Genomic DNA, 24,948 nt, shown 5'->3' on the forward strand with positions numbered 1-24,948 from the left:
TGATGATGGTGATGATGGTGTGGTGGTGATGGTGATGATGGTGATGGTGTGGTGGTGGTGATGGTGTGGTGGTGATGATGGTGATGACGGTGGTGATGATGGTGATGATGGTGATGGTGGTGATGATGGTGTGGTGGTGATGGTGGTGGTGATGATGGTGTGGTGGTGGTGATGGTGGTGATGCTGGTGGTGATGATGGTGATGGTGTCGTGGTGATGATGCTGGTGGTGATGATGGTGATGATGGTGTGGTGATGATGGTGATGATGATGGTGACGGTGGTGACGATGGTGGTGGTGGTGATGATGGTGGTGGTGATGATGATGGTGGTGGTGAAGATGATGGTGGTACTGACAGCAATTAGGTTGCCTTATCACACGCCAGGGACTTCATATATTTATCTCTAACCCTCAAAACTCTCCTGTAAGATGGGGACTATTATATGTACACATGAGAAGACTATAACTCAAAGAGACATAAAATCACTCTATGTCTATGATAAATGCCAAACGGAAAGGTTTATACTCATTCTCTCAAAGGTTTTAGGTAGAATGTCCCCTAGAGAGCCCAGTGAAACACACACACACACACATGTGTGCACATGCAGACACACATGCACATGCACGCACTATATCTTTCACTCCCCCTATCCCCGCAGTGGAACAATAAAAAGCCTCCAAAACCATATTCAAATCAAGTGGTAGATTTATTGGCTGTCTCTGTTATTCAGTGAGGAGAAAAATATCTCAGTGTAGGAGACTCTAAACCTCGCTTTGGCTTCTCGTTGTGCTGAAAGACCAGCGACACGTGCGAGGGCGGACAGTCCATGGATGACAGAAGCAAACGGCCACCAGCTCACATTTCTACAATGATTCATCCATTGGTTTAGGGAAGTTTCCATTTGTTTTGCTTTCATAGCATCTTCCTCTTTTCAAACTCCTTCAGGAACAGAAGAGAGGGAGAAGAGAGAGGGGATGAAAAGATTAAAGATCCAAATTACATTCACAGTCAAAGTCAAAGTGATTCTGAAACCTCTTTATCTTTAGGATCCTCCAAGCAACCAAAAATTATAGAACTAAAATATACCAGGATGAGGTGCTTGCACACAAAATGACAGCTTTCAAATGAGCCTGTGTCAGTCTGAATTTCACTAAGCTGGATGCGGAGCTTCAACTTTACGTCTCCTGAACGCAGAAGCTGAGAGGCTTTGAGTTATGCTTATTTTCTACGGCAGTATTATCGTTAGGAGCTGACAAGCCAGACTGTGCTTATCCAAACTTTTAATGCTACATGTGAATCACACTGGCCCTTTTAATAAGGCAATGGAAACAGGTTTGTTTAGTTTCTCAGAGAATGAAAGGAAGCAGATTCAGTTCAGATTTAACAAAATGTCAAGAACCTCAGAAATATATGAAAAGGAAACAATACTGAAAATCACATTTCTCTAGATTGTAACAATTAGGATACAGCAAAATGTGTATGTGTCTGCTGCCACCTATTGGAGTAAAATGGTAACACATGTCTCCGACGTGAACTTAAGCACCTGCTTTTTCCCTTCCTTCCCCTCTTTTAAATACAATTCTTCTTCACACACTCACTAACCACCCAGATTTCTTTTAAACACTATGGCACACAGTGTCACATTCCACAAGACAGGATCATGCAAAGAGTCAATAAAACAAGGAGTTCATTTCACTGTCCCTAAGACAATGCAAAAGAAGACTATGCCAAAACACTGTTTCCTCCTGGGAAGTCAAACTGGACCTGTTTTCAGCATATGTACAAAGTTTTGGGTTTTGTTTGTTTTTCTGTAAAGTCTATAATCATCATACAAGTAAAGAAAGAGCAAGCCTTAAATGATCACTCAAAGAGATCAGCTGAAAATTATTGCAAAGAGATCATGGAAGACACCAACTAAAAACTGAAAACCCCCACCCTCTTCTTTAGATCTCCCTGCATCCTGACTCCCAGTTTTCATTTCTTCTTAGTCAGCCTTCAACCTCTCTCCCTGGGGAAAAAAAAAAAACCTATGGCATCAGCGTAGCTATATCTCAAAGGCCCTCCATGGAAAAAAACCAAAACACAAGTCAAATCTCTGCACTACCCTCAAAATGGAATTGACAGCCCTTATGGATCCTGAAATGCTTTCTTGTATATCATATCTCACTATTCACAAAAGAGCAAACCTAGATGTTTAAAGAATAAAGTTTTTGAATCAAAACGTTATTCTTGGTCATGTCCAATTAGGGCATTAGGATGTTGGTGGAGTTGCTATAGAATGTTAAGTTGCACACCAGACAGAAGAGACCCAGAAGAAAAGACCATGGTTTCCAGGCACCCTGTGCTGCCTCCCACTTTAAGGTCTGTAATTTCTGAGCCACTGTTGCAGCTCACCTTGTAGATGGTGGTTCCCAGCTGTGCAGGAGACATGCTGACCACAACTCCCGCACTCTGCAGGGCCGCGATCTTCTCTTTAGCTCCACCTTTTCCTCCAGCAATAATTGCCCCCGCGTGACCCATTCTTCTGCCAGGAGGAGCGGTTAAACCAGCAATGAAGGACACCACAGGCTTGGCCTTGGGACCCTGGAAAGTGGGATTTTAAACACTCTGATGAAGAAGTTGATCAAAACTAGACCTCCAATTCCTGACTCTGCCTGAAAACGGCAAATGGCCAGGGCCCTGCACTCATCTTCCCTAAGTAAACCAACACAAATATTGAGCTATGACTGAAAGCACTGCATTCTCCTTTGAGATGACTCAACTTTTCCTACAAACTCGTGAAAACAATACTAGAATTGTTACCTGTTAGGATGTTAAACTTCAACTTCACTGGCACAAGCTGTTTTACAAATACATATGTGACTCTTCCGTGTGAAAAACAAAAAGCACACTTAAAAATGCACCAGTTATGTGACTTGTGATGATAATGAACTGACAGATCAGGTTGCTTTATTTCAACAAGACTGTGCCTTAATGCTTCTGCGTTAAACCTGCTGCAAATATTTTATTTTGGCTGAAGTACAAGAGAAAATCCGGCCTCACTTACATATGTACTTGGAAAAGGGAGAAGCATTTTAATATCTGTCAGATAACTGAGGATATTCTTTGACACTACACGAACCTCTTCAAGTGGTAATTTCTTAAAGGTTAGAGGCAAGGTTGGAATATGAAACCATAGTTGTTACTTTAAAATCCATTCATCTTTTTGGACCTTTTACCTACAATGATTTTGTAACATTCATTGGTCAGAAGGAAAATGTAGGTTCACTGAGTCATGTAGATCTTCCAAATGCTAATATACTTCATCATTCAATATCAACACATCAGTCTTCAGTATCAAGTCCAGTCTCATTAAAAAAATCTTCAGGAGGGGACGCTGTCAAGTTCATGGTGGCAGAAACAAGTTTTCCAAGAATACTCATTTGAGAGCTCAAACTTCACCACTGTCAGCAAATACGAGTTGTTTCCCTTGACGTGGCAGGATTGCTCTGTTCACTGTTGAGAAAAGATCCGCCAAGCACATACCCAGGTCTGAATAACCAGTCGGCCTGCCAGTCACCCCTCCAGGTAAAACTGGTGTTCCAGGAGAAGAGCAGCTCACAGCTCAGCTGGGAAAGTGCTCTATTCCCCATTTCACCACAACATACTGACTCAAGGGTCGAGGCTTAATAAAATTAACAATTTCTACTGCTTCATTTAGGACATTCTTAAATGAAATTGGCACTTTTTTTTTAAGCGCAAGTGCATAGCAGTGCAAGCTCAGTGGCAGTTAGCCTGCACTAACCTGATTCACGTGAAGATGCCAACATGCCAGGGTCTGCGTGGTCTGCCGCTCTAACTCCACCTCGCCCCCACCACTCTTCCCTGCTTTCTATCCTCCAGTCATGCTGACTCCTCTGACCCTGGCCTCTGCTGAGAAAGTTCTCCATCCTCCTTGGAAACCTGACAAATTCTGACTTAACTTTTCAGACCTGGCTTAAGCCTTTTCTTCCCTACAAGCCTTTCTGACTCTTCCTCCCACTGTCTCCATAAATGCCCTTTAGCTGCTCATCTTCTGTCCGGCAACTCTGCTGTGCCTTTGACATGTTCCTACCAGTACATGCAGCACACTGACTTACTCCCCACGTGCTCCCCTCCTGAACTATGAACCCCTGAAGGCCAGGGTGTCGTTTTCACTTATTTCTGCAGGCCCGGCATCTACTACAGTAGAGAATTAAAAAGACTCCATAAGTCATTTCTTTATTCACTTGTGGACATCTGATATTTGAGGGGCACCAATTCCCACTGGGTCCCTCTGTCCCCATCTCAAGCGGTGGAAATGTTATACTAGAAAAAAACAAGATTAGGATGAACCTAGAATGTCAAACAAACGTACACTTGTCCTATTGACAAAGAAGAGTCACTTGAGATTTTTTTAAGGAGTGAAAAATACAATTGAAAAGACTATGAAGAAGTGTAGTCTGAGAAGAAGATACAAATGTGAGAAGGGTGAAAGCCTAAAAACAGGACGAAGAGTTAGGATGACATGAGCAGAGTCCAAGCAGACGCCCAGGACTGTGGACTCTTATCCTTGAGCCCCACGACCTGACTCCTGACTCCTCACAGTGTAATGGAGAAGTCAGACCTGGGTAGGAACCTCAGCCCTGGCTGGTTTGCTGTGTACCTACCACTGGCAAGCTCCTGGGTTCCTTACTCATAAAAGAACAAAAACATAGACTCAAAGGGTCAAGATAAAGATTAAACAACACTACTCCTGTAAATAATCAGTCATTATAACGATGATAATAGTAGTTGTAGCAGGAGGCAACATCATTGGGTGTTAATTCTGTGTCAGTTATTGTGCTAAGCATTGAATATGCCACCTGCTTCCACCTAGAATCTTGTACACAGTAGGTCCTCAGTAAAACTTACTAAGACCAACCAGGAATAGGAAAACAAGTGCCAAATGAAACAAGATATAAAGCTTAGTTTTTCCCACTAAATCCTAAGCTATTCAAGGGATTCGTGTATTCTATACACGTTTTTAAATTCACTTTAACATAGTTGGCTCTCTGTATCCACAGGGTCCGCATCCGAGAATTCAACCAAGCAGACAGAAAATATTGGGGGGAAAAATTCCAAAAAGTTCCAAAAAGTGAAAATTAAGATTTGTCACACTGGCAACTATTTACATAGCATTTACTTTGCATTTACCACTGTTTATACAGTATTTAATCATATTGGGTGTTATAAGTAATCTAGAGGTGATTTATAGTATACAGGAGGTCATGTGCAGGTTATATGCAAATATCACACTATTTTGTGTAAGCGCCATGAGCCTCCATGGGTTTTGGCATCTGCAGGGGTACTGGAACCAATCCTCCGTGGATACCAAGGAAGGACTATAATGGCATATTAACCTAAATCTTTTTTTTTTTTTTGGTAAAAAGTAGTCAATTTTCACTTAAATTGTAAACTTCGCAACCTTTCTGAATTCAAGAGATTATAACACTTTAATCCCCTAAAAACTGACTTTATTCTCTCCCTCATCTGCCACTTACTGGTGCCTCATGTGCCAGAGGACTGGGCTGGGCACCAAGGATACCAGTACCTCACTGTCCATAACACAGTCTAGAGCGGGAGTCGGGTTAAACAAGCATGCCACACAGAAGGAGCCACCAAAGGGAAGCAAGGATGAAAACAAGCCGCACATCAGATGGGACACGGATCTGAAAAGGAGGGTGAAGGTGGTGTGTGAGGGGCTGGAACGCCATGCCTAGTCTGCCGTTTATCCTGCACGGATGGCAATAAGCAGGCTGGCCGGGCAATGGCGGCCGGGGCGGTGGTGGGGGGGAGGGCGGGAGGGAGAAAGGAGCAGGGATATCAGAAAAAAAATTACTGAGATGGTCCAGGTAAGATAAGATGAGAGCTCGAACCGCAGCAGAGGGACTAATTACAAACGAAAATGCTCTGAATCTCCACAAACGCCTGAGATCTCAGATCTCAGTAAGTGAGTGGAAGCAAGCGCTAAGAGAAAAATAAAAGATGGTTCTGAGGTTTCTGCCTTGGGAACTACAGAAGTATGATGTTGTTTATACGCAATGATCATTTATTTGCACTCAGGGAATAGGCACTGGAGGTAAATCCAGGGAAGCATAAAGGGCCAGGAGAATGCATGGAGACCACTGGTAACTTCTGCAAGAGCAATGCCAGCCTGGACAGCAGATCCGACAGCAGCAGTAGCAGCAGCAAACAGCTGCTTGCTAAGAGTGCTTACCACGTGCCCACGGCAGCTCTGCTCTGTGTTACTCAGTTAACTCCGCAGTCCTACAAGGATGCTTGGAGAGTGGCACACTACTGTATCCTTATTTTGCCAGGGAGGAAACTGAGGCACAGTGAAGTTAAGGAACATGCCCAGAGTCACACAGCTTGTAAATGGCAGACAGAAGGCAAACTGCTGAGAATTAGGGAGTGAATAAAAAGCAAGGAAAGAGATCCAGAGAGTAAGGGGAACTTCTAAAATTATCACAGAAGAAAATCAGGTAGACTCAAAACAGCCCTTGAAAATTCCTTCAATCACGTATAAATACGCATTGTCTTGTGTACACTACCCTGCAGGGGATACTACCGGTTCCTTTAACCCTCTGGTACCCATCATTTTTCTGCGGCATTTAATTTTGATGCATTCACTTTCACAAGTAGACAAGCGTAGACACAGGTTCTCTCCGCTCTCCTGCCCGGCCTCCTAAATATGCGTCTTCACTCCCTCTCAGTGTCAGGGACACCCTGGAACCCATTCGCATGCTCTCCCCAGGTCTTCACTGCCATGGTCCACAGCACATGTTCGCTGACTGGGGGCTGGTGGGCACTAGGCTGCTCCGTTGTTCCTGTGCCCCCACCACCACCCTCCTTTGCTCCAGGAACACAGCTTAATTCCCTTAAGATAAGTGAAACTATGATACAACTCCGCACTATTGTTTTTGTTTAATTCAAAGGGCGAGGTGACAAGGAAAGCTTTCACAGGACATAGTCAATAAAGCTTTTCTACTTGACCTTTGAAGCGAAGTGCTACTCTACAGGAAAGACTGAAGCTAGAGGGAGGCAAGATCCTGGAAAAGGGTATGAAGGACTGAGTCTTTAGAAAGTCAGTCTTGACAGAGAAAGAACACACATCCCCTGAGATCAGGAGAAAGGACACCAATGACAGGTGAAAATGGAAATGTGCAGGTCAAGTGAGCGCTTTCAGGCTGATGTCCTGGAAGTTCTCGGTTCAGCAGGAGGCCAGCAGACTTCCCATGGAGCGTGAGGAGATGCCTTCGGGGAGGGTTCATTAGAGAAGCAGAGGACAGGCACCAGGGGAAACAGGGAGGAGAATCAACCCAGAAAGAGGCCCGAGCTCCCTGAGAGGCCAGTACTCCAGGCCCAGCTCAACAAGGGTTAATTGTATCTTTCACGTTTGCTTAAAAAAATCCATCTTTGAAAAAAACGAAAATAACTTCTAAAACAAACCTGTGATATTATTCAAGAGCAAAGAGCTATATTTTTCCAAACCCAAACTTACTGAGTTATGTTGCTTTAAAAATTCTGCGGCATTTTCTTCTGCATTTCCACCAATTTCACCAATCAATATGATGCCTTCTGTGGCTGGATCATTCAGGAAGATTTCAAGGCAGTCAGTAAAATCTGTTCCATTGAAAGGATCACCTCCAATGCCTGGAAAAGTCAAAGAATATCAACACCAGCTGAAAATTTAAGGATGAACCATACAATTTAGGTCAGGAAATGCTGTTTCAACTGGTTTCTTACTTTGCCTACCCTCTTTTTACCAATATTTTTAAATGTCATCACTCTTGCATTTAACATTTAAAAATCATAAAATGTTACATTTATTTCTGCTTATAATATTACATGAATGCTAAATGGTGGTTGGGTCCTGTTGTTCACAGAAAGAGCACTCTTGTTTAGCTCCTTATCAAAACTCTTCCCTCCCACAAAATTATTCCTAGATAGCTGTTTAAAAATGAGCATTCTATAGAGTTTTCCTAATTAGGAGAACTTTATTTTTGAAAACACATTAGTTTTTTCAGGGATATGAATTACTAAGTTATAACTTTTTTTAAAATTTTTTAAAAATTATTTATTTTTCATTTTTGGCTGTGTTGGGTCTTTGTTGCTGCATGTGGGCTTTCTCTAGTTGTGGCGAGCAGGGGCTACTCTTGGCTGTGGTATGCAGGCTTCTTATTGTGGTGGCTTCTCTTGTTGCGGAGCACCGGGCTCTAGGCACACAGGCCTCAGCAGCTATGGCACACAGACTCAGCAGTTGTGGCTCACAGGCCCCAGAGCACAGGCTCAGCAGCTGTGGAGCACGGGCTTAGCTGCTCTGCAGCATGTGGGATCTTCCCAGACCAGGGATCGAATCCATGTCCCCGACACTGGCAGGCAGATTCTTAACCACTGCGCCACCAGGGAGGTCCCATAACTTTTAACTGTTGACTTCTGGTGAGTAGTTCAATATCAGTACCTTGCATATAACAGACAATAAATTCTGAAGTAAAAAATAATTATACTATTTATTATTATAAGAAATAATTATACTATTTATTATTATAATTAAAATGTTTCCTTTATCATCTCCGAGCACAAGAGGTTAAATGCAGTACAACAGTATTTGGATTAGCTGATCTGCGGGGGTGGGGGGGGGTATGTGTCTGTGTGTTAATATCACCTTCACTCCTTCACTGTGGTAATCTGTGGTGATTTGCTATCATTCACATGAACCACGAACCTTATTACCATATTGGAGACTTAATACCATATTGGAAATAAATACTGGACATTTATATTTCTTCTACAGTAAAAAAAAAAAAAAAAAAATGAGCATTTTAAGAAAATGTGTATTTGTGAGAATATCTTCCCTGACTAAACATGTGACAAATTTCTTTGCACAGTGAGTATCTGACAAGGGACAATGCAGAGGAACTTGTGTCACAAGCTAAAACACCAGTCCCAGGGAGGGGAAGAGGGGTGTCCTGATGCCTCTTCCCTCTCACCCACAGTGGGAAATGACAGAGACCACACACAGGGCTCCAGTACAAGCACACAGCTTTTTAGCACACGTACTTGGATAAGATTCAAGTCAATGCTCCCTACAGACTGGCTGCCACTTTTCAAAGTTTTAAGATTGGCTTACTCTTCAACGCATCGCTCAAGAATGAACCTGAGGAAGAGGAGCAGCATGTCCTGAGTGCCAACAAGTACGGTGCCTTAGCACACATCAGACCCACCATTTCCTAACCCTTCCAAGCTCTCTGTGAGATAGGAATTATTACTCTCAACTTACAAATTCAAAACAGAGGCTACAGAAGACATAATTGGCAACTCTATTTCAAAATCGTCTTATTTTCCATCACGCTAACTTACCTTGTGTCAAAGACTGTGCTTCTGCACAGAGAAAAGCTCAATTAATGTTTAAGACTGATTTTATGATTTTGAGTCTTAAAAAAAATACTCCAGGGCTACCTTTTACAATTTTTTATCTTAAAAAGCTGCCTTTGAAAAGCTTTTAAAAGATATTCTAAAAGTCTGAAGGAATATTTATAAAAGTGAGAAATTTGCCTGGTTTTTGGCAACAAATACCAAAATTATTTTAATATGTAAAAACTCTTTTGTATTTGTAAGTGGGAGGCAGCATGATGTGGCAAAGAGAGAGGTTCCAGGGAGCTCAACCCTCCTCCACCAACAAAGCTACCACGGGACCACATGCCAGCTCCCTGGTGCCTCAGAGGGTTTTAAGAGTGAGATGATGATTGGCAAAGAATTCAGAAACTGTGAAGCACTGACTGACAGCCAGTAATGACAACAAAATGCTAATTACAGTTACGAAAGTCCTATTGTGAAGGACCATTTCTTCCCAGCAAGTGAAGTAACTGCTGATTTCAAGGACCAAGGCTCTCCAAGAACCACCTGTCCCAGGATGTTTGTTCTAAAACTCGGAAATCAAATCTTGGACCATGAATCTTGAAAATATAAGTAACAGTCAGCTTCACATATAAGCAAATTAAACTCAAGATCACGTCTTTTTAATAGCATCAAAATCCCTCACAAATAATCAAATCAGTAATTCTTATTATGCTTATTCAGTGAAGATACTGAATTCCAATAAAATGAGGTAAGCAAAAAATCCCTCACCAACACACAAAGACTGCCCCAGTCCAACTTGTGTTGTTTGGTGAACCGCTTCATAAGTCAGGGTGCCAGATCTGGACACGATACCTTAAAGAAAAAGAATTCAAAAATATCAGATTGTGTTCACATGACAATAAATTACAAACCAAGTATATATAAAACCCATTCCACAATTTGTCATCCAAATAAACAATATGGTCAGGTCATGAAATAAGAAATGCCCTAAGTTACAGCAGGGAGGTTTTACAAGTTAGATAGAGAAGAAAGTATATTATTAGTTAGAGTTGTTTAATGACAAAAAAAGCAGTTAAGAGAGACCTAACGTCTTCCACATAAAACGACCTTCTCTTGCAGACATGCAGTAAAATGGAACAATAAATCTAGAAAAAGGTCCATAAAGAAGAAAAAGGCAGCATAAGTTTCAAGCATTAATCCTTGGCTAATAACCCTGGTTTAGGAAAATAAATTCATAGTTAAGCTTGCTGTCTTCTGACCACACAGATTCCTCCAGTCAGAATCCTGTTCTCCTACACTGGCTGGGTAAGACACCACCAATGCTGTTGGAGATTCTGTGGTAACTGTCTCTCCTGCCGGACCGGAACCTCCAGGGGGGCAGTAAACAAGACTGTTTTCCCCACACCTGCGTTCCCAGTATCAAGCACAGTTCAGGTACAGAAGGAGCTCAGTAAATATGTACCAAATGGATCCAAACTGAAAATCAATGGAGAACAGCCACTCTCTTAACAACAAATGACACCCACTAACACCAACCCCCATCTGTGTCATATGTCAGTTCTCCCTGTTCTTAGAGCTGTCTTTCTATCTGCATCCTCTCTCCTTAACACAGTCCCTCCTCTGTGAGACCTATCATAACTGAGAAGGTTAGGGAGGTCATGCCTATGCACACATGTATTTGGTGCATTTAGCCTTTAAACAAAGTGCAATCAGTAACTTAGCTGTACATCTCTGTGTAAATTACCCGGTCTCCTTTCCACTCCTACTTGATTCTTATGACAGAATTATGTTCTTGTTCAGGCAACACCCTAGATTACTGGGAAGCGCAACTATTTTATTTATTCTAGTCTTTTAATGGATCAATATAATAATCAGTGAATAGCAGCACTAGGATTTTGTCACTTTTAAGGGGCTTTCATCTAATTATATAAATGATATATAATTTATATAAATGCAAACTGCATACACTTAAAGTAATGAAAGCCATGTTTTTAGGGTAGATTACTCCTGTCATCCTTAAAGTATATATAGTAAAAGAGACTATCACTTAAAAATATCTATCATAAGGATACTTCTGCTTCCAAAAAGCAAGAGGTATTTTCCTCTATTCTTCCTGCTAAGTACAAGTAAAAACCCTGAACATCATATACAAACAAATATATGAAATCCCTTAAAGATGGAGAGAAGGCAGAGTTGCTACAGACCCCGAGACTCAAGCAGTGACACAATGGTGAGCAAACTACAAACGGGATAAATCCAAAGAAATTCACACCAAAACTCCTAATAAATAAACTTCAGAAAACAAAAGACCAAAAAAAAAAAAAAAAAAAAACCTTGAAAGCAGCAAGAGAAAAACTACACCTTACCTAGACAGGAAAAACAACTCAAATGATCTCAGCTTTCTCATCAGAACCCATGGAAGCAAGAAGTGGAACATTTTTTTAGGTGCTAATATAACTGTCAACCCGAAATCCTATACCCAGTGAAATCATCCTTTAGGAATGAAGGGGAAATAAAGACATTCTCAGATGAGGGAAAAGTAAATATGTCACCAACAGTTCCATCATAAAAGAATGGCTAATGGAAGTTCTCTAAAAAGAAGGGAAATGATAAAAAAAAAAAAAAAAAAAAAAAAAAAGGACCCTTGGAATACCAGGAAGGAAGAACACAGTAATACGCAGAACATGGACAGATAAAAAGACTTTCTCTTGAGTGTCCTGAGAGGAAGAAATAAAACTGTCCCTATGTGTAGATAACATGATTGTCTACAAAGAAAATGCTAAGGACTCTACCAAGAAAACCCATAGGGCCCAGAGTACAGCAACACTGCAAGATACAAGATAAGCAAAAAACAACTGTATTTCTATATATTAGCCATGAGCACATGGACAGCAAAATTAAACTACAATGAAATTTACAATTGCTTTAAAAAAAGGAAATACTTACGTGTAAATCTAACAAAACGTACAGGACTTGTATATTAAAAACTACAAAATGCTTATAAAAGAAATCAAAGGCAATCTAAATAAATGAAAACACACTGTGTTCATAGATTGGAATAATCAACAGAGTAAATGTGTCTATTTACCCTAGACTGACATACAGATTTAACACAATTCCCATCAAAATCCCAGCAAGCGTTTCTGTAGATAGAGACAAGATCATCTTAAAAACTATATGAAGTAAAGGAAGTAGCAGAACTAAAATAATTATAAAAAGAATAAAGTGCAAGGAAGCAATCTACCCAATTTCAAGACTTACCATTCAGCTATAGTATCAAGATTGTGTGATACTGGTAAAACCCAGAAATAGACCAACACAAATATGCCAACTCTTTTCCTGATAAAAATGCAAAAGCAACTCAATGGAAGAAAGATGATCTTTTCAATAAATGGTGCTGAAGCAACTGAACACAAGTAGACAAAAAAGAACTCTGATCTACATCTCACACCTAGAAAAATTAACTGAAATTGGATCATGGGAGTTCAGTGTAAAACTACAAAACTTTCAGGGGAAAAAAAAGGGTATTTAAGGCTAGACAAAGAGTTATTAGACGTGAGGTCAAATTCACACTTCACAAAAAAAGAAACAATTAGTAAGTTAGACTTTATCAACATGAAAAACTTTTGCTCTCTGAAAGATCCTGTTAAGAGCATGAGAACACAAGCTACAGAGGGGGAGAAAATACTTGTAAGCCACAGATTCAACAAAGTACTAGCATCTGGAATACAAAAAGAACTCTCAGAACTCAACGGTAAAAAAACAAACAATTCAATTAGATCAGGGGCCAAAAAACATGAAGAAACATTTCACTGAGGAAGATATATACAGATGACAAACAAGCACATGAAAAGACATTCACTATCATTAGCCATTAGGGGAATGTAAATTAAAACTATTACAATGAGCTACCACTGAACACTTACCAGAATGGCTACGATAAAAAACAGTGACACTACAAATGCTGGCAAAGATGCAGAAAAACTGAATCCCACATACACTGATGATGGAAATGTAAAATGGTATAGCCACAGTGGATAACAATTTGGTAATTTCTTAAAAGACATGCAACTATCATTCAGCCTAGCAACTGCATGCCTGGGCATTAATCCCAAAGAAATGAAGACTTGGGTTATATAAAACCAGTACACAAATGTTTATAGAAGGCTTACTTGTAACAGCCTCAAACTGGGAACAATCCCAATATCTTTCAGCAGGCGCCTGGTTAAACAAACTGTGGTACATTTGTACCCTGGCATACTACTCAGTAATGAAAAGGAATGAACTACTGATACAACAATTTGGATGAATCTCCAGAGAATTATACCAAGTGTAAACAGCCAATTCCAAAGGGCTACATACTATATGATACCATTTACATAGCATTCCTAAAATTAAAAAATTTTAGAAATGGGGGATTATTAGTTTCCAAGCATTAAGAAGGGAGTGGGAGTAGGAGGGAAGGGGGTGTAGCTATAAAAGGGCAAGATGAGGGACCCCTGTAGTGATGGAAAAATTCCTTAGGTATCAATGTCAACACACTAGATGTCACACTGCACTTCACTGTAGTTTTGCACAACGTTACCATTGGGGACACTGGATAAAGGATACACAGAGACCTGTCTGTATTATTTCTTATAATTACATGTGAATTTACAATTATCTGAATATAAAGTTTAATTAAAATAATTTTTTAAAAGGATGTAGGAGTCAAGTATGTCACATGTGGTTGAGAGTAAAAAAAAGTCTAACATAAGTGAAAAAAATATTGTATAGTTAAATATCAATTTGGAATCCAATCACTTGCTTCAATAATATTCCATCAGTCATTATATGATTTTATCAGCTATCATTAACACAAACTAGAAGGCCACTATACTTTCATATTACATTATGTCCCATTCAGAAATACCCAAGGGACTGAAAAATCCTTCCTTTCCTTAAACTCTTAGCCTAGAATCAAAATAAGAATAGTTAGTACAAAAAAAATCATCTTTTCTCTATCACCTCCTTGAAAATCGTGTAGTGTCATATGTTTTCTTTTAGGTGAACTTTTTTTAATCTTCTGAATTAAAAGCAGTCTCCCAGAGGACTTCCTCATCAATGTGCTATGACCATCTGGAGAACCAAGGTCTAAAGGACTTCCCTGAACTTTTTCTTAGTTATTTTTAAGGTTTATGAGCACCTTAGAAACCAGGGTAGTGATCAGAAAGGCAACTCAGTACAGAACACATCTTCTTCCATGCTCACATAAGTCTACAGCAGTAGCCATTCAAAGCAGACTGAAAAGTATAAAGGAGTATTCAAACATGTACAAGAGCATCAGTGACTACATGGACCAGGCCCCGACTAGAAATCAGATGGCCTATGGAACTCCCTGTATTCTCCCTCACAAGAGAACTTCGTAAGTTCCCTACTGGCAGCAGGGCTGACAGCTCTAAGAGCCATTAGTAATAAAGAAAAATCATGACCTTTAACCCAGTCCTGTACACTACACAACTGACATTTACCCACTTAGTATTTACAGTCATGGTTTATAGATAGAGAAAGTACTATAAACTCTCTTATGCAAGAAAAACAGTATAGCTTAAGTGAGAGTTAGGTGTGAAGAGTCTAAAAACAGGCATAATGGGCTAACTTTGAAATGTTAATTTGGTTATTTCCTTGAGGAACTAGATAAGCAGCAGTACAATTTTCCCAAAACATTTTGAGAAAGCCTATAATAGCCACTGAGGCAAAGTAATTTTGACAGAACACAGGAAAACTAACAATAAAAATATTCACAGCACATATATCTGGCAAACAACATTTCTAGAACCCCCTATAATCAACAATCATATAAAAATTATATAAAAAAGACTACCCAATAAAAAATAATGTGTAAAAAACTTGCACTGATAATTCACAAAAGAAGATTTATTAAATGGCCAATAAGGACATGACATCATTAGTCGTGGGGGAAACTCAAATGAAAACCATAATGAGACATCACTTCACTCCCAGCAGAATGGCTAAAATTATAGAATGACAATACTAAAAGTCTACGAAGATCCGGAATGACTAGAACATTCATGCATCGATGGTGGGAGTGCAGAACACACAGTCACTCTGCAGAGCTATTTGGCAGCTTTTTAAGAAGTTGAACATACTTTGACCCTATGACTTAGCAATTACATTCGTAGGCATTTTACCCAAGAGAAATGAAAACATACCCACAAAAAGACCTGTACACAAAAGTTCACCTTAACCTTATTCGTAATGACTCAAACCTGGAAACAACAGAAAGGTTCATCAATGGGAGAATGGAAAAATTATGGTATAATGATTCAATAAAATATTACTTATTGATAAAATTAATTAACTATTGATACATACAAACACATGAAAGAATCCATAGTATGTTGAGCAGGAAAAGAATCTTTAAAAAAACCCAAAATATATCTTCATTGATTCTGTAGAATTAGTGTTTCTCAAGCATTCAGGACACAGAATCAATTCACTACAAAACTGCCCTGGTAAATTCTCTTAAAGTTGAATTAATTAAAATTAATTTGATTTTCAGGGTCAAATTCTCATTGTGAGTTTTGAGCTTAGGGCAAGGAATTTTGTTTTTAATCTATAAGAAATATATACTCACCGATTCTTCCTTTCTTGTGAATATGGCCAGGCATGATGCCAATTTTGCATTCTCCAGGCTGAAGGAAAGTAATTCATAGTTTCAGAAAAGTGAAAAAAAAAATTGTAATTCCTAGGTCACACACACAAATATACTTGGACTGATACAAAGCTAGTCAGCCTTCAGAGGGCTTAGTTTTGTCTTATACACTCACGTTGATGACTCCAGGGCAGTTTGGCCCGATCAGCCTGGTCTTTCCCTGGCGCAGCAGCTTGTGCTTGACCCGCACCATGTCCTGCTGTGGGATACCTTCAGTGATGCACACGACCAAGGGCACTTCCGCCTCGATTGCTTCGTTAATGGCAGCAGCAGCAAAAGGAGGAGGGACATAAATGACAGATGCTGTCGCCCCAGTCTGCTCTTTGGCCTGAAACATTAACCACGAAGCACTTTATTATGGGTTAGGTCAGAAACATTGTAAAAGAAATTCAACCCCATGATTTTAATGATGTCTTGGGGTCAAGAAAGGACACCACCAGGAGACATCGCATGTCTGCATTCTTCCCGTTAACAAGTTCACTTTGCTGTCAGAAAAGAAGAGAGTAAGCTTGGCCTCCTTTCTGCCCCCTTAGGACGCCCCTCTGAATTGAAAGGTTCTGTGACCTCCTATTCCCTCAGGTGACAGCATGTCTGTAAACCTGAAAGCATTGCCTAATTTGTGTTTATGTTCCCTCATTCCTGGGCCATGTTTATTTCTTGTTGTTCTACAAGGCACTTACCACCTATTCAGTACCAAAGGTCCTGCACCTCCCCAGAAGAAAAGAACTAGTGAGCCCCAAGCTTCAGAACTCAGCTCTCACACATCTGTTTAAAAACATATCAAACTTAATATTATCAAGAGGCAGCAAAATGAAGTGGTTTTTTTTCCTAGCTGCCAATTTTTACTCTAAATGCATGTTGATTAAAAATAAACTAAAATACACATGCATAAATGGCCACAGAATAAGAACAGATCAAATAAGGTTAATGTCTACATCACCCCTCACAACACCAAGTACCTAAAGACCATGAATTTGACCACAGTTTTCTCTGCGGTCTTTACATACTCTCTACCTGTATCAATACAGATGTAGCCTTCTACCCACCTCCACATGTGGCCATGTCTCTTCTCCTGTAATGGAAGCTCCTTGAAGACAGACTGTCAGTGAACTCTGACTCTCCAGGAGTGGCAGCATCTATTCTGTGAGATGCCCAGAGAGATACTCTATACAGGCCTCAGGTAAGGCTTCCCCACCACCCTGCATGCTTAGCATCCCATCTACAAATCAAGATGCTGAGGCCAAGAAATAGGAAATAAGTTACATGAGGTTACATAGCTAGGAAGGGGCAGAGCTAAGATTCAAACCTAAGTATATCTGATTCCAAAGCATCAGTTCTTTTCAGCTACAGCAGGCTGCCTCCCTATAAATGTTAAAATGTAAGTTAATCAAGATATAAAACAAAACCCTTTAAAAGGCTGTGCCGCAGGATTTTACAATGGACATAAACACCAAGTCACAGAACATACAGGTACAGCCAGAAGGGACAGCAGTAAAAGACAGTGTCTTTGAGAATCATCTCAAAATGATTCCCCACATTCCCAGAGGCTGAGCTTTCTCTACTGCCCCCCTAATAAAAAGAGGTAGCTTGACAGTGACAGAAGAACAAGTCAAAGGATGTTGACTTGCTAGGGGTTAAAAATAATTCAAAACGTTTTTAGAAACTATGCCCAAGGTGATAAGAGAGAAATGGGGACCAAAGGAAAAAACTAGGTTGGACCCAACAGAAATGAGCTCATAGATATGTAGGGATTTTATGAAAAATATATCCCATGGGTTCCTAACTCTCAAGGCTACAAATACTTTCTGAAGCTGGACTGTGACAGCAGGGTCTGTGCTGGCAAATAATACTGCATGAAAGGTATCCATCCTCCTCACTCAGAAAGCTCTTTGTAAGAGCTGAACTGGTGAGAAATAAATAGTATCTGCCAAAGAACTTATATTCCAAATGTTATATCTATTTGTATCAAAATGAATAATAAACAAATTGCTTAGCAACAAAAACTTTTTTAAAAGAAAAGCAAAAAAGGCTCATGACAAAAGTCAAATCTACCTAGATGAATTTACGAAAATGCAAATTTAAAAATGAATGTTAAAAAAGCAAAATTTTAAATGATTATCTACGGAATAAATGATTTTTTTTTTACTCTTTAAAATACTATACATTCAAAACACATACACACATATAGTACACCCTATTTTCAAGTTTTAAGTAAAATGAAAATTCCAAATTTGAATATTTGTTTTTTCCTACATTTTAGGATTAAGAATACAAATTAGCTTCAATTTGAAGTTACTATTCCAAAAAGGAGAGTAAATCTATAAATTTGTACTAAAAATGCAATTCTTTAAAACATGTCTTAAAAGTATATTTAAGAGGAGGAGGGGTACATTTTTTAACATCAATACATCAATCCCAAATACTAAGTCTATATCTTTGATTTTTTTAAACAGCCAAGAATTTGTACTATGGTTTCTTTTATAACACTATTACTTTTGTGTATATTCATATAAGTGTAGAAAGAATGAAAGCATACACATTGAGCTTAAATTAGCTCTCTATAAAGGCAAAATCTGAAAAGTGGAAAACAGTATATAAAAGTTAACTTTACATACTTTTATATCAACTCAATTTTTACAAGAAACGCCTACTAGCTTTGTAATAAAGAATTAAAGTTTAGTTTAAAATCATTCTAAAAGTATTAAGACATCAGCAAATTGAGGAAGAGACTAGGACTCTGAGATGTCCGTCCGACTCTGCAGCTAGGTTTCTCCACACAGGAACACCACCCACAACTTACCTGCTCTGGGCCAGGTAAGTGTGCCGCTTCTCAGCTGGGAGACTGCGCACAGGAATTCAACCTCTCTGCTCCTGCCGCACCCTTGTCTTTAAAATGGGAATGATAACAGCACCGACCTGGGGGCTGTGATGAGGCCTGAATGAGGCCACGAATACAAAGCACCCGGCACAGGGCCTGGCACAGGCCCCGCTTGCAGAGAGCGGTAGGGCAGGGGATGAATGCTGACAGGTGCACCTTTAACACCCCAGAAGAAGAGATGGAAAGGAAAGGAAAATAAGCCAAATAGAAGCCAAGCCACCCCACTTCTTCTCTGACTACTTGATGAATGCCTATAAACACAAATTCCCAGGCTGTGGAGAAAACATCCTGTGCCTACAGAACTGAAGAGAGCCACTGGTTTTTACCACAATTCAGATTTCTCTAGGTTACTGGAAGTTTAAAAAGCAAGTGACTCTCCCAAAAGGGGCACGATTAAGATCTTGAACCAAGGTGTGCTAGCTCTTCCCCTGCGGTTCTTTCCTTGCCAAACTCAGGTACCATTACTTACCTCCTTCACAGTATTGAAGACTGGTAAGCCCAGGTGCGTCTTGCCGCCCTTCCCTGGAGTGGTTCCTCCAACTAGCTTGGTGCCATATTCCAAGGCCTGCTGGCTGTGAAAGGTGCCCTGAGCGGAAAAGCACAAGGCTGGTGAGAAAAGGCAGGCTGCAAGGCCCAAAGGCAATCTTCAGCAATGTGGGAAAGAAAAACAAATGGGTTCAGTATAGGTTACAAATAGCCATAACATACCTCCAAGCACTCACGTCAATTTACTGAACACAGCTTTCAACCTTGAAGAAAAATAGGCCTCTGCAGAGCCAAAATAACTGTTTGGTTTTTTTTTCACTGTTTTCAAATTTGGCTGATGATCAGAAACCCCCTGGTGTTTACCTGAAAAGAACACCCTCTTTTTACTGATCCTCGACCCCTGATGTCCTCACATCCCCCATCTACTCAGTTTAAAATCCATGGCCAATCACTATAATCACACAACCACCCTGGCTCTCACTTTAACTTACACACCTGGCAAAATCACCATCTTGGTTAAATCCAATTCTCCATCTACTCTAAGACTGCACATGTGCCGCTGAACAGCAGCTGGAGAAAAAATAAAACCATGCTAACTGATCCCACTTTAAATTAATGATCCCTAGCCTTAAGTGAGCCTTTAATGCTGCCCAGCCGACATCCCAGATATCCCTACCCATTTACTCTCCCTCCTCAACCTTGGCACCACTCACATTTTGGACACATGGATTCCTTGTTATGAGAGGCTGTCCAGTGCTTTGTACAATGTTTACCACTACTCAGTAGATGCCAGTACAATGCCCTCTTTCCTACCCCAACCAGCTCTAATGACCAAAAATGTCTCCAGGGATTGAAGGATTCTTTTTCACTAAGCTTCTAGGGCTCCATCTCTCTATTTTTCCTCTTCTCTTTCTTTCTCTTCCAAGACTTCTCTTTTTCATTTAAACTCATGCCCTTAGATATTTGTAGAGACATGAATGGAGCTAGAGACTGTCATACAGAGTGAAGTGAGTCAGAAAGAGAAAAACAAATATTGTATATTAACACACATATGCGGAATATAGAAAAATAGTAAAAATCAACTGGTTTGCAAGGCAGAAATAGAGACACAGATGTAGAGAACAAACATATGGACACCAAGTGGGGAAAGCGGGGGGAGGGGGAGGAATGAGTTGGGAGATTGGGATTGCCATATATACATTACTAATAAGAAAAAAAATCAAATTGTACACTTTATATGCAGTTTATTGTATGTCAATTGTATCTCAATAAAAGTTCTTACAGAAAAAAAAAAAATTTGTATGTTGAAGCCCTAAACCCCAGTATCTCAGAATGTAATGTATTCTGAGATAGGATCTTTAAAGAGGTAATTAAGTTATGGTGGTCCCTAATCCAATACAACTTGCATCCTTATAAAAAGAGGAGATTAGGACACAGAGAGAGAGAGAGAGACATCAGATATGTGTGCACCAAGACAACCATATGAACATGCAGCAAGAAGGCCATCTGTAAGCCAAGGAGACATGCTTCATAAGAAACAAAGCCTGCCTACACCTTGATCTTGAACTTTTAGCTTCCAAACTGTAAGAAAAGAAATTATCATTTAAGCCAAAAAAAAAAAAAAAACAGAGGCACAGATGTAGAGAACAAACATATGGACACCAAGTGGGCAAAGCAGGGGTTGGGGGGAATGAATTGGGACATTGGGATTGCCATATATATGTCACTAATAAGAAAAAAAATATCAAATTGTACACTTTAAATATTTGCAGTTTATTGTATGTCAATTGTATCTCAATAAAAGTTGTTAAAAAAAGGAAACCTGTGCGCTTGGTGATCTCACCCCTTATCATGGCAACAACTATCATCCACGTGGCGACCTGCCCCCCCCACCCCACACACACACACTTCCCACACACCTGGCCGAGACCTTTGCCTCGAACTCCATGCTCACGTCATCAACTGCCTACCCGACAACTCTACTTGGAGAACTAGCAGGCATCCCAAACTTAACGTGTCCAAAACCGAGCTCCTGATCATTCCCCTCCACAGTTCACCCCACCTCAATTAATGAGAACCCCACTCCCAAAAGATGTTCAGACCAAAAACACTGAAGTCATTCTTGATTCTTCTTTCTCTTATACCTCAAATCAGGATACATTAGTCGATCTTACTGCCCAACTTTAGAACATAAGTGACAACATCTCACCCCTTCTACAGCTTCTATCTTGGTCTAAGTCACCATCAACCCTTGAGAGAATATTGCCCTTGCTCCCTTTCAGTCTGTTCTCACCACGGCAGCCAGGCTGATCCTTTACATGTCACTTCTCTGATCAAACGCTGCAGTAGTTTTCCATCTCATTCACAGTAAAAGCCAACTCCTCACATAGCCCACCGAGTCAACATCCAAGCTGCCTCCTCACATCGGAACACCTCAGCTGCCTGACCTCACTCTCCGTTCTGCCATCACTCGTCCCACTCTCGTCACGCTGGCCTTGGGGCTGCCACAAAGAGCAGGAACATTCCTGCCTCCTGGCCTCGCTGTCCCCTCTGGGTGGAACACACTTCCCCTAGACATCCACTTGGTTCACTCCTGTTATCACCTTTAGAACTTGACTCAGAGGTCAGGCTTCCCCTGGCCACCCAACATAAAATCTCGCCTTCCCCATCCCAACTGCCACCACAACCCCACACACAAACACACACCCCCTTTTCTCTGGTTCAGTTCTCCCACAGCATTTATACTTCCTAACATACCATAATTTACTCCCTGATTTTGTTTCTCTCCCCTGCCACTCCATGAAGGCAATGATTTCTAACTGCTTTGTTCACTGAGAGATGGCACCTAAATCAACACATTACATACAGTAGGCACTCAGTAAGCAGTTGTTGAAAACTGAATGGATCTATGCGGTCATTCTACAGCAACCTAAAAATACTGACTCAACTACTCAAGTTCTATTAAAGGTATAAAAATTGGGGCCTTAAGAGGGACTTCAGAAATTTCTTGATTTCATTTCTTTTCAAAATGAAAAATTCTTCATTTTTCAGAACAGGAAAGTTAGTCCCAAGCATGTTAACTGACTTATCTAAAACCAGTAATGGAGTTTTGGAAAGAACCTCAGTCCAGTGCTCTCTCTTTAGAACAGTACCATTCAAAGTGTTGTCTGTAGATGATTACAGGTCTCCAGTGAGAGAAACGCAAAAAGGAAGAAAGGACAAAAAAAAAAAAAAAAGAATGAAAAAACAAGAAAAATCTAATAAAACCCCCAAAACATAAGTGAGAATGTTTGTGGACTTTTATGGCAATGTGATACTGCTATGACTTTTACTGCATTTTGTAAAAAGTACGGATCTGCATTAGATTGAGATAAAAACAAACACACACCCAAATTGGTCTCTCACTCCAGACAGTTAACAGAAGCACAACCCTAGACTACTACACTGTTAGATAAATTCCAATGGACAAATTTTTAGTCCTGATGTAGTGCTAACCAGGGATGATATTTCCTGTTAATAAACTGTCTTCCCTTAGTTTTCCCCGTTAGCACCATCCAGTGTACAGTTAAGAACAGGAATAGTTTTAGCAGCTTATAACAGCTAGTGAAAGAAATACCACCCATTGGAATTCTGCATTGTCAGGATCTGCTCTGAAATACAAACATTCCTCACTCATATGTGGAACAATGTGTACACTGAAAAACAAAACTAATGAGACAAAATGCAGAATCTCTATAAACTCTAAATTTCAGACCTCATTGTTACCTCTATAAACAGAAACTTAACCAACATATGTGAGGCAATTAAGGTTCCCAATTACTTAAAAAACAAAATGAATAAGGAACAACATATTTGCCGGTAACTAAAGGATACTGAAACCAAACTTGGATTTCAATATTTAGGAAAATCATCATCTAATTTAGGAAGCAGAGACAGCTCCAAATAGTGTTTACAGTATGGACAATGGTTCTTAAAAAAAAGGTCAGTGGTTAAATGTCATAGGATCACATAAGGCTTAGTAAAGCGAAAAACAAAATCATACATAATAAACTTCTGTGGGGAATTTGGGTTCATCAAACATTATTATATGCTAATAAAATTAACATATATCCAAAAAGGGCTTGAATATGATTTTAATTAGCAGAGGAATGATAAAATATACTTCTTATCTTAGATGAGCATCAACTTTCTTTAGAATGTGTATACGTGGAAGTGATATAAAATATATGGTTATTAGAATAAGTAAACCAATTTCACCTATGAACAAAATCTTAAGGTTTTGGGTGTTTCTTTTTTCACTGGTGGTGGATTTTTTTTTTTTACGATAGTTAGAGAAATGGGAGGAAAAGAAGAAAGGTCCACTGCAATTTACATCTTTGTGCTCAGTTATTTCAGAAAAAAGTCAAAAACCAAAAGGACATTTCACATGAAACAACCTTCTAATCAAATTCATTTTTTTAAAAAGTACTATATAATTTTCAAGCAGTTCCTAAGTACTTTAAAAACAAAAGTTATAGAATTTTGGATATTTACATATAATCCTCTAGGTCAGGGGTTGGTAAAGCACGGCTGGAAGGATTGGACCCACCACTGATTTTGTGAATTAAGTATTACCGGCATACAACCTTGCCCATTCACGGACATAATACCTAGGACTGCTTTTGCTATTCCAACGCTACCTAGCAGTTGTAGCACAGACTATATGACCTACTAAGCCTCAAACGTTTACAGTCTGGTCTTTATAGAACAAGCTTGCCAACTCTTGCTCTAGATCACCAAAATACTGCAGAATGGATGTGATAATTTTTTTAATCACAGAAAAATCATTAACTTTTAAACTACACAAAAATCATTAATCGCTTTTATTTTGCCATAGCTCCTTTAATAATGAAGGAAGGGATACTTTGGTTTAAAGCTCATGGTTATCTTCTAACTGATCTGGTAGTATTCTTCTGCTTAAAAAAAAAGTATGTGCATCTACTATGGTGGAACTATAAATGTGTACAAGTGTTTTAAAGGACAACTTAGCAGAAGCTGTTAAAATTTTAAGTACACACAACCTATGACACCCGATTTTACTTTTAGGAATCTATTTAACAGACATATATATGTAATGATATATATCATATACTGTATAATATGTTTATTTAGATATAGAGAGAGAAAGAGAGAGAGAGAGAGAGAGAGAACTGTAGAATAAACTCTGTAGAATGCCCATCATATAAGTGTGAATATGTTTGTATGAGCTAGAAAAATATATGGAAGGATACATGTCAACTTATCAGAAGGAACTGCAGAGGATTAGAATGGTAGGAAGGAGGGAAAGGAGAGTCTTATGTTGCATCTTTTTGTGCAACTGCATCACAGTTACATTTAAATTTATGCAAACTCTATGATGTAGGGAGAGGATAGGGAGAGAGAATGAATATAAATGAAATACTTCAGGCAGTTGTGCCTGCTACTCCCCTGAA

At 39.6% G+C, this 24,948-nt stretch overlaps 1 protein-coding gene across 1 annotated transcript in view; it reads right to left on the bottom strand.

Moving 5' to 3' along the window:
• Nucleotides 1-686: 686 nt before the first annotated feature.
• The window catches only part of SUCLG1 (succinate-CoA ligase GDP/ADP-forming subunit alpha), a 34,646-nt gene continuing 10,384 nt past the window's right edge, over nt 687-24,948 (bottom strand). Inside the window, exons 3-9 of the mRNA XM_057742213.1 lie at nt 19,461-19,577; nt 16,229-16,441; nt 16,036-16,093; nt 10,167-10,250; nt 7,540-7,691; nt 2,394-2,582; nt 687-938 (exon numbers count right to left, since the gene is read on the bottom strand). Of these exons, the coding sequence (XP_057598196.1) occupies nt 912-938; nt 2,394-2,582; nt 7,540-7,691; nt 10,167-10,250; nt 16,036-16,093; nt 16,229-16,441; nt 19,461-19,577 (840 nt within the window). The 3' untranslated portion in view covers nt 687-911. The remainder of the gene's footprint in view (nt 939-2,393; nt 2,583-7,539; nt 7,692-10,166; nt 10,251-16,035; nt 16,094-16,228; nt 16,442-19,460; nt 19,578-24,948) is intronic.

Source organism: Hippopotamus amphibius, chromosome 7, assembly GCF_030028045.1.
Source record: "Hippopotamus amphibius kiboko isolate mHipAmp2 chromosome 7, mHipAmp2.hap2, whole genome shotgun sequence".
NCBI classification, from domain to species: domain Eukaryota; kingdom Metazoa; phylum Chordata; class Mammalia; order Artiodactyla; family Hippopotamidae; genus Hippopotamus; species Hippopotamus amphibius.